The sequence below is a fragment of the Staurois parvus genome, unplaced genomic scaffold (assembly GCF_062004578.1).
Source record: "Staurois parvus isolate SC_StPar_1 unplaced genomic scaffold, SC_StPar_1.0 ptg000191l, whole genome shotgun sequence".
Lineage (NCBI taxonomy): Eukaryota > Metazoa > Chordata > Amphibia > Anura > Ranidae > Staurois > Staurois parvus.
The window spans coordinates 686788-700932 of record NW_028317987.1 but is presented as its reverse complement, the minus strand read 5'-3'; the positions used below and the strand labels follow the sequence as shown (position 1 = coordinate 700932).

The 14145-nt window shown below is 46.4% G+C and overlaps 1 protein-coding gene across 1 annotated transcript; it reads right to left on the bottom strand.

The window, feature by feature from the left end:
- Window positions 1-5403: 5403 nt before the first annotated feature.
- On the bottom strand, window positions 5404-6978 carry LOC149461821 (uncharacterized). Its single transcript, XM_089677690.1, has 4 exons — window positions 6305-6978; window positions 6091-6188; window positions 5808-6011; window positions 5404-5718 (listed from the first exon to the last, which is right to left on the bottom strand). The coding sequence occupies exons 1-4, from the start codon at window positions 6387-6389 to the stop codon at window positions 5467-5469; spliced, it is 639 nt and encodes a 212-aa protein (XP_089533816.1). The 5' UTR covers window positions 6390-6978; the 3' UTR covers window positions 5404-5466.
- Between the last annotated feature and the right edge of the window lie 7167 nt (window positions 6979-14145).

The following is a 14145-nucleotide window of genomic DNA, read 5'->3' as shown; positions in this document are numbered from 1 at the left end:
AGGAATACGGTTTATCCCCCGTGTGAGATCTTTGATGTGAGTGCAGACTGGACGTCTGTGAAAAACATTTCCCACACTCAGGACAGGAAAATGGCTTCTCCCCTGTGTGAAATCTCTGATGTCTGTCAAGATGGGACTTCTGTGAATAACATTTCCCGCACTCAGGACAGGAATACGGTTTTTCCCCCGTGTGCGAACTCTGATGTTTGTAAAGACTGGACTTATATGAAAAACATTTCCCGCACTCAGGACAAGAATACGGCTTCTCTCCCGTGTGAGATCTTTTATGCGCATTAAGACCGGATCTATAATGGAAACATTTCCCGCACTCAGTACAGGAGAAGCTCTTCCCTGTTGGAAGGCCGGCCCGGTCCCGCACAGTCTGAGGTTCCTCAGGATACGAGGAATCCGATGGTCCATCTACACTGGGTGGTGCCGGATGGACATTGGAGGGAGCCGGGTTTTCTCCTGGACTATACTGTGTGATGTCCTCATCTTCTACTTTCCAGTCTGGAGACAAAGTGAGACAATCCTCGGGGGTTTTCCTCATCTCCCGGCCATGGACTAAAATACAAAGACAAAGAGGATTACTAGACAGGAGCTGATTGGTTCCCCCAAACCAGGACTCCGCCCACATCAGGCAGCTTGGTCTCTGAGGAGTTTACAATTCCACCCTCAAGGGAACTAGGAAATGGCTCCTCTGATCTCCTACCAGGTCATTTCTTTATTCATGGACCTTAGTCAGAGAGTGAGGAAACAACCAGAACTGTCTTTTATAGGAGGGACAGTGATGAGGGGATTATAGGACGAGGGTCCCCACCCCCTCTATCACTCATCGCCATCTTCCCAACACAAGAAGTACTGCACTTCCTTATTTAGTCCATGATTTAGTCATGAAGAACAGCGGGGCTGAGCCCCACCAGAGGTCAGAGAGTGAGGATGGGGGGGAGAACAACCAAGATGAAGACTGGACTGATCCTGAAGACCACCATCATTGGGGTATTGACTCCTCCCTCATTATCACTTTCTGTAATGTACAACATAGAGTATATAGTGCAGGGGTCAGGAGTATGTAATGTACAACATAGAGTATATAGTGCAGGGGTCAGGAGTATGTAATGTACAACATGGAGTATATAGTGCAGGGGTCAGGAGGATGTAATGTACAACATAGAGTATATAGTGCAGGAGTCAGGAGGATGTAATTTACAACACAGAGTATATAGTGCAGGGGTCAGGAGGATGTAATGTACAACACAGAGTATATAGTGCAGGGGTCAGGAGTATGTAATGTACAACATGGAGTATATAGTGCAGGGGTCAGGAGGATGTAATGTACAACATAGAGTATATAGTGCAGGGGTCAGGAGTATGTAATGTACAACATGGAGTATATAGTGCAGGGGTCAGGAGGATGTAATGTACAACATAGAGTATATAGTGCAGGGGTCAGGAGTATGTAATGTACAACATAGAGTATATAGTGCAGGGGTCAGGACTATGTAATGTACAACATAGAGTATATAGTGCAGGGGTCAGGAGTATGTAATGTACAACATAGAGTATATAGTGCAGGGGTCAGGAGTATGTAATGTACAATATAAATTATACAGTGTAAGGGTCAGGACTCATAATATTGGTATTCAGTAATCAGTGGAAGATTAAATGTTTACTGTAGACAAGTTGCAGAGGTCCCACACCGCTGCCTCCCATCTCCTGAGACTGCACTCAGTGACTTGGGTCTGAGACACTACAGACATATCCCTCCACCCGGCACAGCCAGCAGACCACAGAGCAAGGAACCCTGGGAGAAATGTACTGTCAGAGATCTTACTAGACCCGGGCATGGAGCAGAAGATCAATAGCACACACCCCAGGTGCCTAGGTCTAGTAACGTCTATGATGAAAATGAACATTTTGCTGCCAGCTGAACCCCAGAACCTCCATAAATCCAGTCTAGATACATAAATTGTGTCTGCAGCACAGAGAAGGAAGATTATCCGAGAGAAATCCAGGAATACAGGACGGGGAACACAGCTCAGGAAAGTGACCAGGGGATTACAGGCTGATATCACCCAGTCCCCGCCCTACTCTGGACCAATCAGTGAGCAGTATGGGTGGAGGAATGGATTTAGTGTTCATGACCCACCTGTGCTGATCTCTGTAGGAGTGTCCTCCTCTATAAATGTCCCCGTTATTCCATCCTCCTCCATAGACTGCTGATCATCCCTCACATACGCCTCTTCTTCTTCTGCTTTCACCTCAAATTCTATATCGATTGGATCTCCACTCTAAATCAAGGAAATGAGAGAAAATATCATCTGTAAAATGTAAGATTTATGATTGTGACATCACACACAAAATCCACACATTGTCTCCCTTCACAGAAGCAGATCACATGTGATATGTGGGTACATTTCCCCTAAATACCGCATGCCATCCTGAAACTGTCCATTTCCTATCCCGTGTTGCGGTATTGACCACAAACACTGAACACGCTCAGTAAATACCGCATGAACAGGCGTTACATTCACAGAAGGAAATAAAGAATGAAATGCATGCGGTCATTAATTAGTGGTGGAGACATGCGGCATTCAGGAAATGTGTACTGCTTGGTAAAGAGTGGGCGGCCGCTGGCATCCTTAACAACCAGTAAACAACATGGTTGTTAGGGAGCGAGCGGCTGCCGCATCCAAACCAACCGATAAATCTAAAAAAAAAGAATTACCGGCAACAAAATATTAAGAAAATGTTGTAGGGTCCCCCCCTGGGGTCTGGTATGGATTTTGACCCCTTGCCAAAATGAAAGAAATACATACCAGACCCCTATCTGAGCATGCTGCTCAGCAGGTCAGTAAATGGGGGGATGAGCAAGCAACCCCCCCCTCCTGAAACATACCAGGCCACGTGCCCATAACATGGAGTGGATGCTCTGGGGCAGGGGAGGCTTTGCTCCCCCAGAGCACCTTGTCCATGTTGATGGGGACAAGGAACTCTTCCCTACAACCCAGGCTAGTGGCTGTGGGGGTTTGCAGGCAGAGGACTTAAGAAATTTAACAAGGAGGCCCTCAGATCCTTCACCCCATGTGAATGAGTATGGGGTACATGGTACCCCTAATTATTCACCCCAACAAAGTATTCTGTTATATAGACAGCAGGCAGTTTTTGACAAGTCCTTCATTAAAAAAGCAAAACTAAAGCAAAATGTCCCCCCGGTGTAGATCCATCATCAATCACGATGCTCGCTGTCACCGCTGACTCGGAAAGAAAAGCTCCGCTCCCAATGAAGACTCCCCTCTGTCTGACAGCTCTGCTGCCTCCTGCCACTAAATATACTAAGAGACGGTGCCACTCAGTGATGTCACTGACCGGGGCATGTTGTATTGGTGACATCACTGGCCGGGGCATGTTGTATTGGTGACGTCACTGACCGGGGCATGTTGTATTGGTGACGCCACTGACCGGGGCATGTTGTATTGGTGACGTCACTGACCGGGGCATGTTGTATTGGTGACGTCACTGACCGGGGCATGTTGTATTGGTGATGTCACTGACCGGGGCATGTTGTATTGGTGACGCCACTGACCGGGGCATGTTGTATTGGTGACGCCACTGACCGGGGCATGTTGTATTGGTGACGTCACTGACCGGGGCATGTTGTATTGGTGACGTCACTGACCGGGGCATGTTGTATTGGTGATGTCACTGACCGGGGCATGTTGTATTGGTGACGTCACTGACCGGGGCATGTTGTATTGGTGACGTCACTGACCGGGGCATGTTGTATTGGTGACGTCACTGACCAGGGCATGTTGTATTGGTGACGTCACTGACCGAGGCATGTTGTATTGGTGACGTCACTGACCGGGGCATGTTGTATTGGTGACGTCACTGACCGCGGCATGTTGTATTGGTGACGTCACTGACCGGGGCATGTTGTATTGGTGACGTCACTGACCGGGGCATGTTGTATTGGTGACGTCACTGACCGGGGCATGTTGTATTGGTGACGTCACTGACCGGGGCATGTTGTATTGGTGACGTCACTGACCGGGGCATGTTGTATTGGTGACGTCACTGACCGAGGCATGTTGTATTGGTGACGTCACTGACCGGGGCATGTTGTATTGGTGACGTCACTGACCGGGGCATGTTGTATTGGTGACGTCACTGACCGCGGCATGTTGTATTGGTGATGTCACTGACCGGGGCATGTTGTATTGGTGATGTCACTGACCGGGGCATGTTGTATTGGTGATGTCACTGACCGGGGCATGTTGTATTGGTGACGTCACTGACCGGGGCATGTTGTATTGGTGACGTCACTGACCGGGGCATGTTGTATTGGTGACGTCACAAGAGGGCAAGGCCACCCAGTGACCCAGTCACAGGGTGGTAGCACTCCTTAGTTTATTTAGAAGTGGGAGGCGGCGGAGCTGTCAGATGATAGGAGGGGAGCTTTGTTTTTTCTTCAAGTCAGCGATGACAGCGAGTATTGTGATTGGATCATCGATGGATCTACATCAGGGGGATATTGTTCTTTATTTTTGTTTTGTCAAAAATATCTTCCAGTGTTTTTTTACACTACACTATTTGGTGAATGAATAGGGGTACTATGTACTCTATACTCATTCACATTGTGGGGGGCCGTGATCTGGGGGCCTCCTTGTTAAAGGTGGCTTCTGGATTCCAATAAGCCCCCCACCCACACCCCCCCACAACCACTGCCCAGGGTTGTGGGGAAGGACCCTTGTCCCCATCAACATTGGGACAAGGTGCTTTTGGGGGCGCAGAGTGCCCCTGCCCTAAAGCTCCCACCCAATGTTGAGGGTATGTGGCCTGGTATGGTTCAGGAGGAAGGTGGGCACTCACTAAGGGTCTGCTATTGATTTTGGAGGGGAACCCACACTTTTTGTATTATTTTGTCATCGGGGTTCCCCTCAAAATCCATACCAGACCTGGAACTTGGTGGCCGTCCGCTCCTTGTTTACTGGTTGTTGGGGACACTGGCGGCTGCTCTCTCCATAACAACAAGCTATTTACAAGTGTTGCTATGGACACCAGTGGTAAATTCCCCGCAGGCTTCACTACTAAAAAACAGAATGCAGCATCTTACTACATACTGGGATACGGGAAGATACCGCTTTGTGATTGGAGCCCATAGTCTCTACAAGTCCATGTTCTAGATTCTCCATCCCACCAACCTTGTAATAGTGAGGGATGGTGTGACCTTCCTGTGTGGAATCCCGGGAATACAGAGGACGGGGACATCTCTCTGGTGGGTTCCTGGTATTAGGTGGCTCCATCATATCCTTGTGTCCTTCTGAAAACTCCTCCATCACTCCATACTCCTCATCCTCCTCTTTATACTCTTCTTTAACAACAATAATATAATCATCGAGGATTCCACTCTGAAAGATATAATAAAACATTCATTGTAACAAACATGCTGTGTATAAATCACAACTACCAATAATTGTCATCATCTACCTGATGATGGTGAGGGATGGTGTGACCTTCCTGTGTGGAATGCCGGGAATACAGAGGACGGGGACATCTCTCTGGTGGGTTCCTGTAGCTGGATGACTCCACCATGGTGTCCTGGTACAGATCTTTGTGTTCTCTTAGAAGCTCTGACTCCTCCATCCCCCCATCCTCATCCTCCTCCTCTTTTATCTCTTCTTTAACCTCAACTTTAGGATCTCTCAGGTTTCCACTCTGAATATATAATAAAAATGACATCAATGGTAACAATGCAGATAATGTACAGATCCTAATGATACTATCAGTGATTGTTCCTCATCTACCTGATGGTGAGGGATGGTGTGACCTTCCTGTGTGGAATCCCGGGAATACAGAGGACGGGGACATCTCTCTGGTGGGTTCCTGGTATTAGGTGGCTCCATCATATCCTTGTGTCCTTCTGAAAACTCCTCCATCACTCCATACTCCTCATCCTCCTCTTTATACTCTTCTTTAACATCAATATTATCATCCCCGAGGATTCCACTCTGAAAGATATAATAAAACATTCATTGTAACAAACATGCTGTGTATAAATCACAACTACCAATAATTGTCATCATCTACCTGATGATGGTGAGGGATGGTGTGACCTTCCTGTGTGGAATGCCGGGAATACAGAGGACGGGGACATCTCTCTGGTGGGTTCCCATGACTGGATCCATCTGTAGGAAACACACACACTGACTGAATCCATTGTTTCTATGTGTTTATCAGATGATGGGGGATCTAGGTGGATCCTCCGTACTGCTCTCTCCTTTACAATAAAGTCTCCTCTTACCCGGTGATGTGAGGGGCGGCTGATTGTCCATCATGACGTCCTTGTAGAGATCCTTGTGTCCTTCTAAATACTCCCACTCCTCCATGGAGAAATAGACAGTGACACCCTGACACCTTATAGGAACCTGACACACACAATGATACAGTCACCATCCAGACACATCCCTTGTCTGTTACTGGAGAATGTCCCAGAATTCCCGGCACCGCTCACCTCTCCTGTCAGCAGCTCAGTGATCTCTCTGGTGACTTCTAGAATCTTCTTCTTCTTTCTCTCTTCTATCAGGGAGGGAGGTGGAGGCAATGTGATGTCATATGATCTCCAGACTTCACAGGAGGAAAACTCTACATCTGAACACAAAGAGTCACATCAAATGATATTCCCAGAATCCTCCTCACCTCTCCAGTCAGGTTTGTTTTAGTGAAGCCCCACTTCAGGCTGAGGTATAAGGAATTCTGACACTTCACTCAATTTTGATAGACCTGCATTTTTTAAGTATGTTCTTCTTTTTTCTCTATTTACTATTTCAACTTTATTTAAAGTATCCTGGGGGATGATATTATACAACTTACTATAATATTCCTTGAATACTCTAGCAATGTCTTTAGTTGAGTGAACCAGTTCACCTTTGGGGTTTCTTATTTTTTCTATATAATTCCTATTTTGCTTTTTCCTTAGTGCTCTCATTAAATACTTTCCTGGTCTATCTCCCCATCTATACCTTTCACTTATTACTTTATTAAAGACCTCTTCCATCACATTCTCAAATTCTTCTTTCTTTTTTATTATTTTCTGCGTTATCTCCTTAGATATTATAAGGTTTTGGCAAATAGGCTGAAGGATTTGATGGGGAAAGAACAAAAAGAGGGCGCACAGGCCTACTGCATTACCATAAAAAATGTTTAATAAAAAATAAAGTAGGTGTTGTACTCACAAACGACAATATAGTCAAGGCACATCATAAAAGAACCGCTGGATCAACACCGCGCTGAGTAACAGTCCGCAATAGGGAGTTTAGACATCCGCAATAGGGAGTTTAGACATCGCGTTTCGAGGGCTCTGAGGAAGAGGCAAGTCCTCGAAACGCGTCAGCCTTTTGGATGTCTAAACTCCCTATTGCGGACTGTTACTCAGCGCGGTGTTGATCCAGCGGTTCTTTTATGATGTGCCTTGACTATATTGTCGTTTGTGAGTACAAAACCTACTTTATTTTTTATTAAACATTTTTTATGGTAATGCACTAGGCCTGTGCGCCCTCTTTTTGTTCTTTCCCCATTCAGTATATTTGGATTCCCCCGGTCCATTTGAGGGCAGCAAGGTGTTTATGTTCCAGGACACTCTTAATGTGGTTGTAGCATCGAGTCCATCCCCAAGCGCAGGAGCATTTGTGTTTGCTGGTTCTTTGAAGGATTTGATGCCGGACTGGATACATGGGGACCAGGTGGGTTTTGTCCCGGGGAGAGAGGGTAGAGACAACTGTTTGAGATCATTGTTGCTCATTCAGGAAGGAAAAAAAGGGAAAACCCGAGGAGGTGCTGTTGTCAATTGACGCCGAGAAAGCATTTGATAGAGTGAATTGGGGATTTATCATGGACACCTTGGAAGCACTAGGGTTGGGAGATAGAATGGGAAAGTGGATTGGAAAGTTATATAGGTAGCCTTCAGCAGCTATCACGGTTAATGGAGGAAGGTCGGAGCTTTTCGGGATGTCAAATGGAACAAGACAGGGATGCCCACTGTCTCCACTGTTATATGTTTTATCGTTGGAGCCATTGCTATCTACAATAAGGAAGAACATAGATATAAAGGGAATATGGATAGGAGATAGAGAACATAAGGTGGCGACCTATGCGGATGATTTGATGTTCTATGTTGGAAATCCTAGGATATCACTTCCAAACTTAATGAGGACATTGAAGGAATATGGGGAATTATCAAATTTAAAAATTAACCCGACAAAAACTGAAATCTTAAATATAAACCTTAAAAACAGTGAAAAAGAAAAAATACAAGAGGAATTCCCCTTTGTTTGGAGAGAAAAAGAATTAAAGTATTTAGGGATAAAACTGTCCGCCTCAATTAAAAACGTGTATAAACGTAATTATATTTCACTATTAAATGAGATTAAAGAGGAATTAAAGAGATGGGGAGTGGAAATCCGTCTTGGATAGGTCGCCTAAATCTGATAAAAATGGTAATTGTGCCTAAATTTTTATATAAATTCCAAATGATTCCAATCAAACTTCCAGAGGCGTATTTTAAAGAACTCAAAAAAAGATAATGATATATATATATATGGAGGAACAAAAAACCTGGAATATGTTATGAAATGCGGACTAGAAATAAAGAGAGAGGTGGTTTGGGTTTACCAGATTTTAGGAGATACTATAAAGTTGTAATAATTGCGAGAATTTTTGACTGGACTCATAATCCAGGGAAAAGTTGGGTCAAAATCGCAAAATACACTGAGCGGAACAAATTTAAGTAGGATTTTATGGGTGCCTGTACAATATAGGGGATTCGATTTTAACACAAGTTTGTACATTTTAAATGTTTGGAAATATTACATAGACAAGAGGGATGGGTTTTTAATTCACAGTTAATGCCACTAAGGAATACAGAATATTTTCCCCCGGGGAGGGAAGACATCACATGGAAATGGATCATAAAGCAGGATGCGCAACTCAGAGACATAATGGTGGGGGAGGAATTGGGATCATATAGGGCAGCGGTTCTCAACCTGGGGGTCGCGACCCCTTTGGGGGTCGAACGACACTTTCCCAGGGGTCGCCTAAGACCATCGGAAAACACATATTTCCGATGGCCTTAGGAACCGAGACACCGCTCCTTGATCCGTCTGCAGGTGTGGGCGGGATGACATGCCGTCCCTGTCATCTGGACACACCCCCGGGATCAATCCTTCCTCGTCGGTGATTGGCCGCCGGAACTGTAGCTGAAGAAAGGCACACAGGCGGCCAATCACCGGCGAGGAGGTGGAGCTTGGAAAGGAGGAGCCGAGCGGCACCGCGAAGCACGAGCGAGTGAAGAGGAGGAAAGCGGCCGGAGAAGGAAGCCATCTGACCGGTAAGTGTTTGTACCATGGGAGAGGGAGGGAACGAGCCCAGGCTGGAGCAGGGGTCAGCAAGGTAAGTATCATTGGTGTCAGTGGGAGGAATAGTGCCCAATCATTGGTGTCACTAATACCAATGATGGGGCACTATTCCTCCCCCCACTGACACCAACGATGGGGCACTATTCCTCCCACTGACACCAACGATGGGGCACTATTCCTCCCACTGACACCAACGATGGGGCACTATTCCTCCCACTGACACCAATGTTGGGGCACTATTGCTCCCCCTGATGCCAACGATGGGGCACTATTCCTCCCACTGACACCAATGATGGGGGCACTATTCCTCCCACTGATACCAATGATGGGGCACTATTCCTCCCACTGATACCAATGATGGGGCACTATTCCTCCCACTGACACCAATGATGGGGCACTATTCCTCCCACTGACACCAATAATGGGGCCGTATTCCCCCCACTGACACCAATGATGGGGCACTTTTCCTCCCACTGACACCAGTGATGGGACACTATTCCTCCCACTGACACCAGTGATGGGGCACTATTCCTCCCACTGATACCAGTGATGGGGCACTATTCCTCCCACTGACACCAGTGATGGGGCACTATTCTTCCCACTGACACCAATGATGGGGCACTATTCCCCCCACTGACACCAATGATGGGGCACTATTCCCCCCACTGACACCAATGATGGGGCACTATTCCCCCCACTGACACCAATGATGGGGCACTATTCCCCCCACTGACACCAATGATGGGGCACTATTCCCCCCACTGACACCAATGATGGGGCACTATTCCCCCCACTGACACCTATGATGGGGCACTATTCCTCCCACTGACACCAATGATGGGGCACTATTCCCCCCACTGACACCAATGATGGGGCACTATTCCCCCCACTGACACCAATGATGGGGCACTATTCCCCCCACTGACACCAATGATGGGGCACTATTCCCCCCACTGACACCTATGATGGGGCACTATTCCTCCCATTGACACCAACGATGGGGCACTATTCCTCCCCCCACTGACACCAACGTTGGGGCACTATTCCTCCCACTGACACCAATGATGGGGCACTATTCCTCCCACTGACACCAATGATGGGGCACTATTCCTACCACTGACACCAATGATGGGGCACTATTCCCCCCACTGACACCTATGATGGGGCACTATTCCTCCCATTGACACCAACGATGAGGCACTATTCCTCCCCCCACTGACACCAACGATGGGGCACTATTCCTCCCACTGACACCAATGATGGGGCACTATTCCTCCCACTGACACCAATGATGGGGCACTATTCCTACCACTGACACCAATGATGGGGGCACTATTCCTACCACTGATACCAATGATGGGGCGCGATTCCTCCCACTGACACCAATGATGAGGCACTATTCCTCCCACTGACACCAATGATGGGGCGCGATTCCTCCCACTGACACCAATGATGAGGCACTATTCCTCCCACTGCAAAATTACAGTTATGAAGTAGCAACGAAAATAATTTTATGGTTGGGGGTCACCACAACATGAGGAACTGTATTAAGGGGTCGCGGCATTAGAAAGGTTGAGAACCACTAATATAGGGAGTTGGAGAAGAAAAAAGGAGAAGTTTTCAATAGAATGGATGGGTTACGATATCACCAATTGAAGCATTTTTGTCGGGAGTCTCCCGAAACCTTTGAGAACCAGAAAAGATTGGAACCCATTTGAAAGGTTGTTAGAAGCCCGGGGTGACGGGAAACATGGAATCCCTAAAATATATAAGATTTTCACTGAGTTAGACACTAACACAAAACCAAATGGGAAAGAGATATGGGAAGGGAAATGGATGAGGAGACGCAGAGGAAAATAGATCGATTAATTCACGAAAACATTAGTATGCGAGAAGTGGAATTCAATTATAAGTGTTTGGTAAGATGGCACATCACACCGAAAGTGGAGCACAAGATGAATGGGGAGATTTCACCAATGGAGGCGCTGCGGAGAGATAGGCACGTTACAGCTGCAAGAAAAAGTATGTGAACCCCTTGGGATTACGTGGAGTTTTGCATGAATTGGGCATAAAATGTGCTCTGAACGTCATCTAAGTCACAAACAATAGAAGAACCCAGTCTGCTGAACATAATACTACACAAACATTAGATGTTGCCATGGTTTCATTGCACATAACATGTAAACATTCACAGTGCAGGGAGGAAAAAGTATGTGAACCTTTGGACCTAATAACTGGTTGACCCTCCTTTGGCAGCAATAACCTCAACCAAACGTTTCCTGTAGTTGCAGATCAGACCTGCACAACGATCTGGAGTCATTTTGGACCACTCCTCTTCACAAAACTGTTTCAGTGTAGCAATATTCTTGGGATGTCTGGTGTGAATCGCTCTCTTTAGGTCATGCCACAGCATTTCAATGGGGTTGAGGTCAGGACTCTGACTGGGCCACTCCAGAAGGCGTATTCTGTGCTGTTGCAGCCATTGTTTTGTTGAATGACTTGTATGCTTTGGGTCATCATTGTCCTGTTGCATCACCCATCCTCTGCGGAGCTTCAGTTGGCGGACAGATGGTCGTACGTTTTCCTGCAAAATGTCTTGATAAACTCTGGAATTCATTTTCCCATCAATGACAACAATCCGTCCAGCCCTGAGGCAGCAAAGCAGCCCCAAACCATGATGCTCCCTCCGCCATGTTTCACAGTGGGGATGAGGGTTTGATGTTGGTGTGCTGTGCCTTTTTTTCTCCACACATAGTGTTGTGTGTTCTTCCCAAACAACTCAATCTTGGTTTCATCTGTCCACAGTATATTCTGCCAGTAGTGCTGAGGAACATCCAGGTGCTCTTTTGCAAACTTCAAACGTGCTGCAATATTCTTTTTGGACAGCAATAGCTTCCTCCGTGGTGTCCTCCCATGTACTCCATTCTTGTTTAATGTTTTCCTTATTGTAGATGTGTCAACAAAAATGTTAGCATGTGCCAGAGATTTCTGTAGGTCTTTAGCTGACACTCTGGGATTCTTCTTTACCTCATGCAGCGTTCTGCGCTGTGCTCTTGCAGTCATTTTTACAGGACGACCACGCCTAGGGAGAGTAGCAGCAGTGCTAAACTTTCTCCATTTGTAGACAGTCTGTCTTACCGTGGACACATGAACATCAAGGCTTTTGGAGATACTTTTGTAACCCTTTCCAGCTTCATGCAAGTCAACAATTCTTGATGGTAGGTCTTCTGAGAGGTCTTTTCTGCGAGGCATGGTTCACATCAGACAGCGCTTCTTGAAACCAGTAAACCCAAAACAGGTGTCAGCAACACATCCAATATCATCACACTGATTGGAGTCAAGGTTGGCTCACTCCTGGCTCCAATTAGCTCTGGGAGAAGTCATTAAGCTAGGGACTCACATACTTTTTCCTCCCTGCACTGTGAATGTTTACATGTTATGTGCAATTAAACCATGGCAACATCTAATGTTTGTGTAGTATTATGTTCAGCAGACTGTGTTCTTCTATTGTCGTGACTTAGATGACGTTCAGAGCACATTTTATGCCCAATTCATGCAAAACTCCACGTAATCCCAAGGGGTTCACATACTTTTTCTTGCAACTGTATGTCATATATGGAGGGAATGTTCAAAAATACAAATATTTTGGCAGAATTAGTTCATTTAGTAGGGAAGATTCCTGAAATTAATATTAGATCCAGAGTTATGTCTTTTCCATAACACAGAGCTTCCAGTGAAATTATAGAAGGATTCGGGGATGTGGTTGAGCGCAGCGAAGAGCTTGATACCCAGGTTTTGGAAAAAAAAAAGGAAGTACCGACAGAGGAGGATTGGATGGTTAGAGCGAATCAGATTTGTGGGACGGAAAGACTTTATTATATGCATATAGATAAGATGGACTTTATTATATAAAATGGGAAAAAATGGGAAGATAGAGAGAAGGTGAAATATATGAAGATGTAATACCCCTTTAGATGGATTTCAGATATATTTTGAATGTTTTATATAGTGTAGAACAGTGGTCGGCAAGCCGCGGCTCGCGAGCCACATGCGGCTCTTTACAAGCTTAAATGCGGCTCTTCTGTGTGCCGGGCGCCCGCTCCCCTCCCTCCTCTCGGACGGGCGTGTGCCGGGCGGCCGCCCCCTCACCTCCCCTCCCCTCCCTCCTCTCGGACGGCCGCCCGCTCCCCTCCCTCCTCTCGGGCGGCCGCCCCAAAAGTCAGGTCTCTGCAGCTGTCAGGATGTAGGCGGGGCAGCCAGGATGTAGGCGGGGCAGCGTGACGAACTCCTCTCCTCTCACAGTCCGCCCTGAAGACCAGATCGGCGCGGGAATACGAGAGGAACGCGCGGAGCAAAGGTAAGTGAATTGACACAGGGGGGACTTACTATATGGGGGATGAATTACTATATGGGGGGGACTTACTATATGGGGGATGAATTACTATGGGGGATGAATTACTATATGGGGGATGAATTACTATATGGGGGATGAATTACTATGGGGGATGAATTACTATATGGGGGATGAATTACTATATGGGGGATGAATTACTATGGGGGATGAATTACTATGGGGGGGATGAATTACTATGGGGGGATGAATTACTATATGGGGGATGAATTACTATGGGGGATGAATTACTATATGGGGGATGAATTACTATGGGGGATGAATTACTATGGGGGGGATGAATTACTATATGGGGGATGAATTACTATGGGGGATGAATTA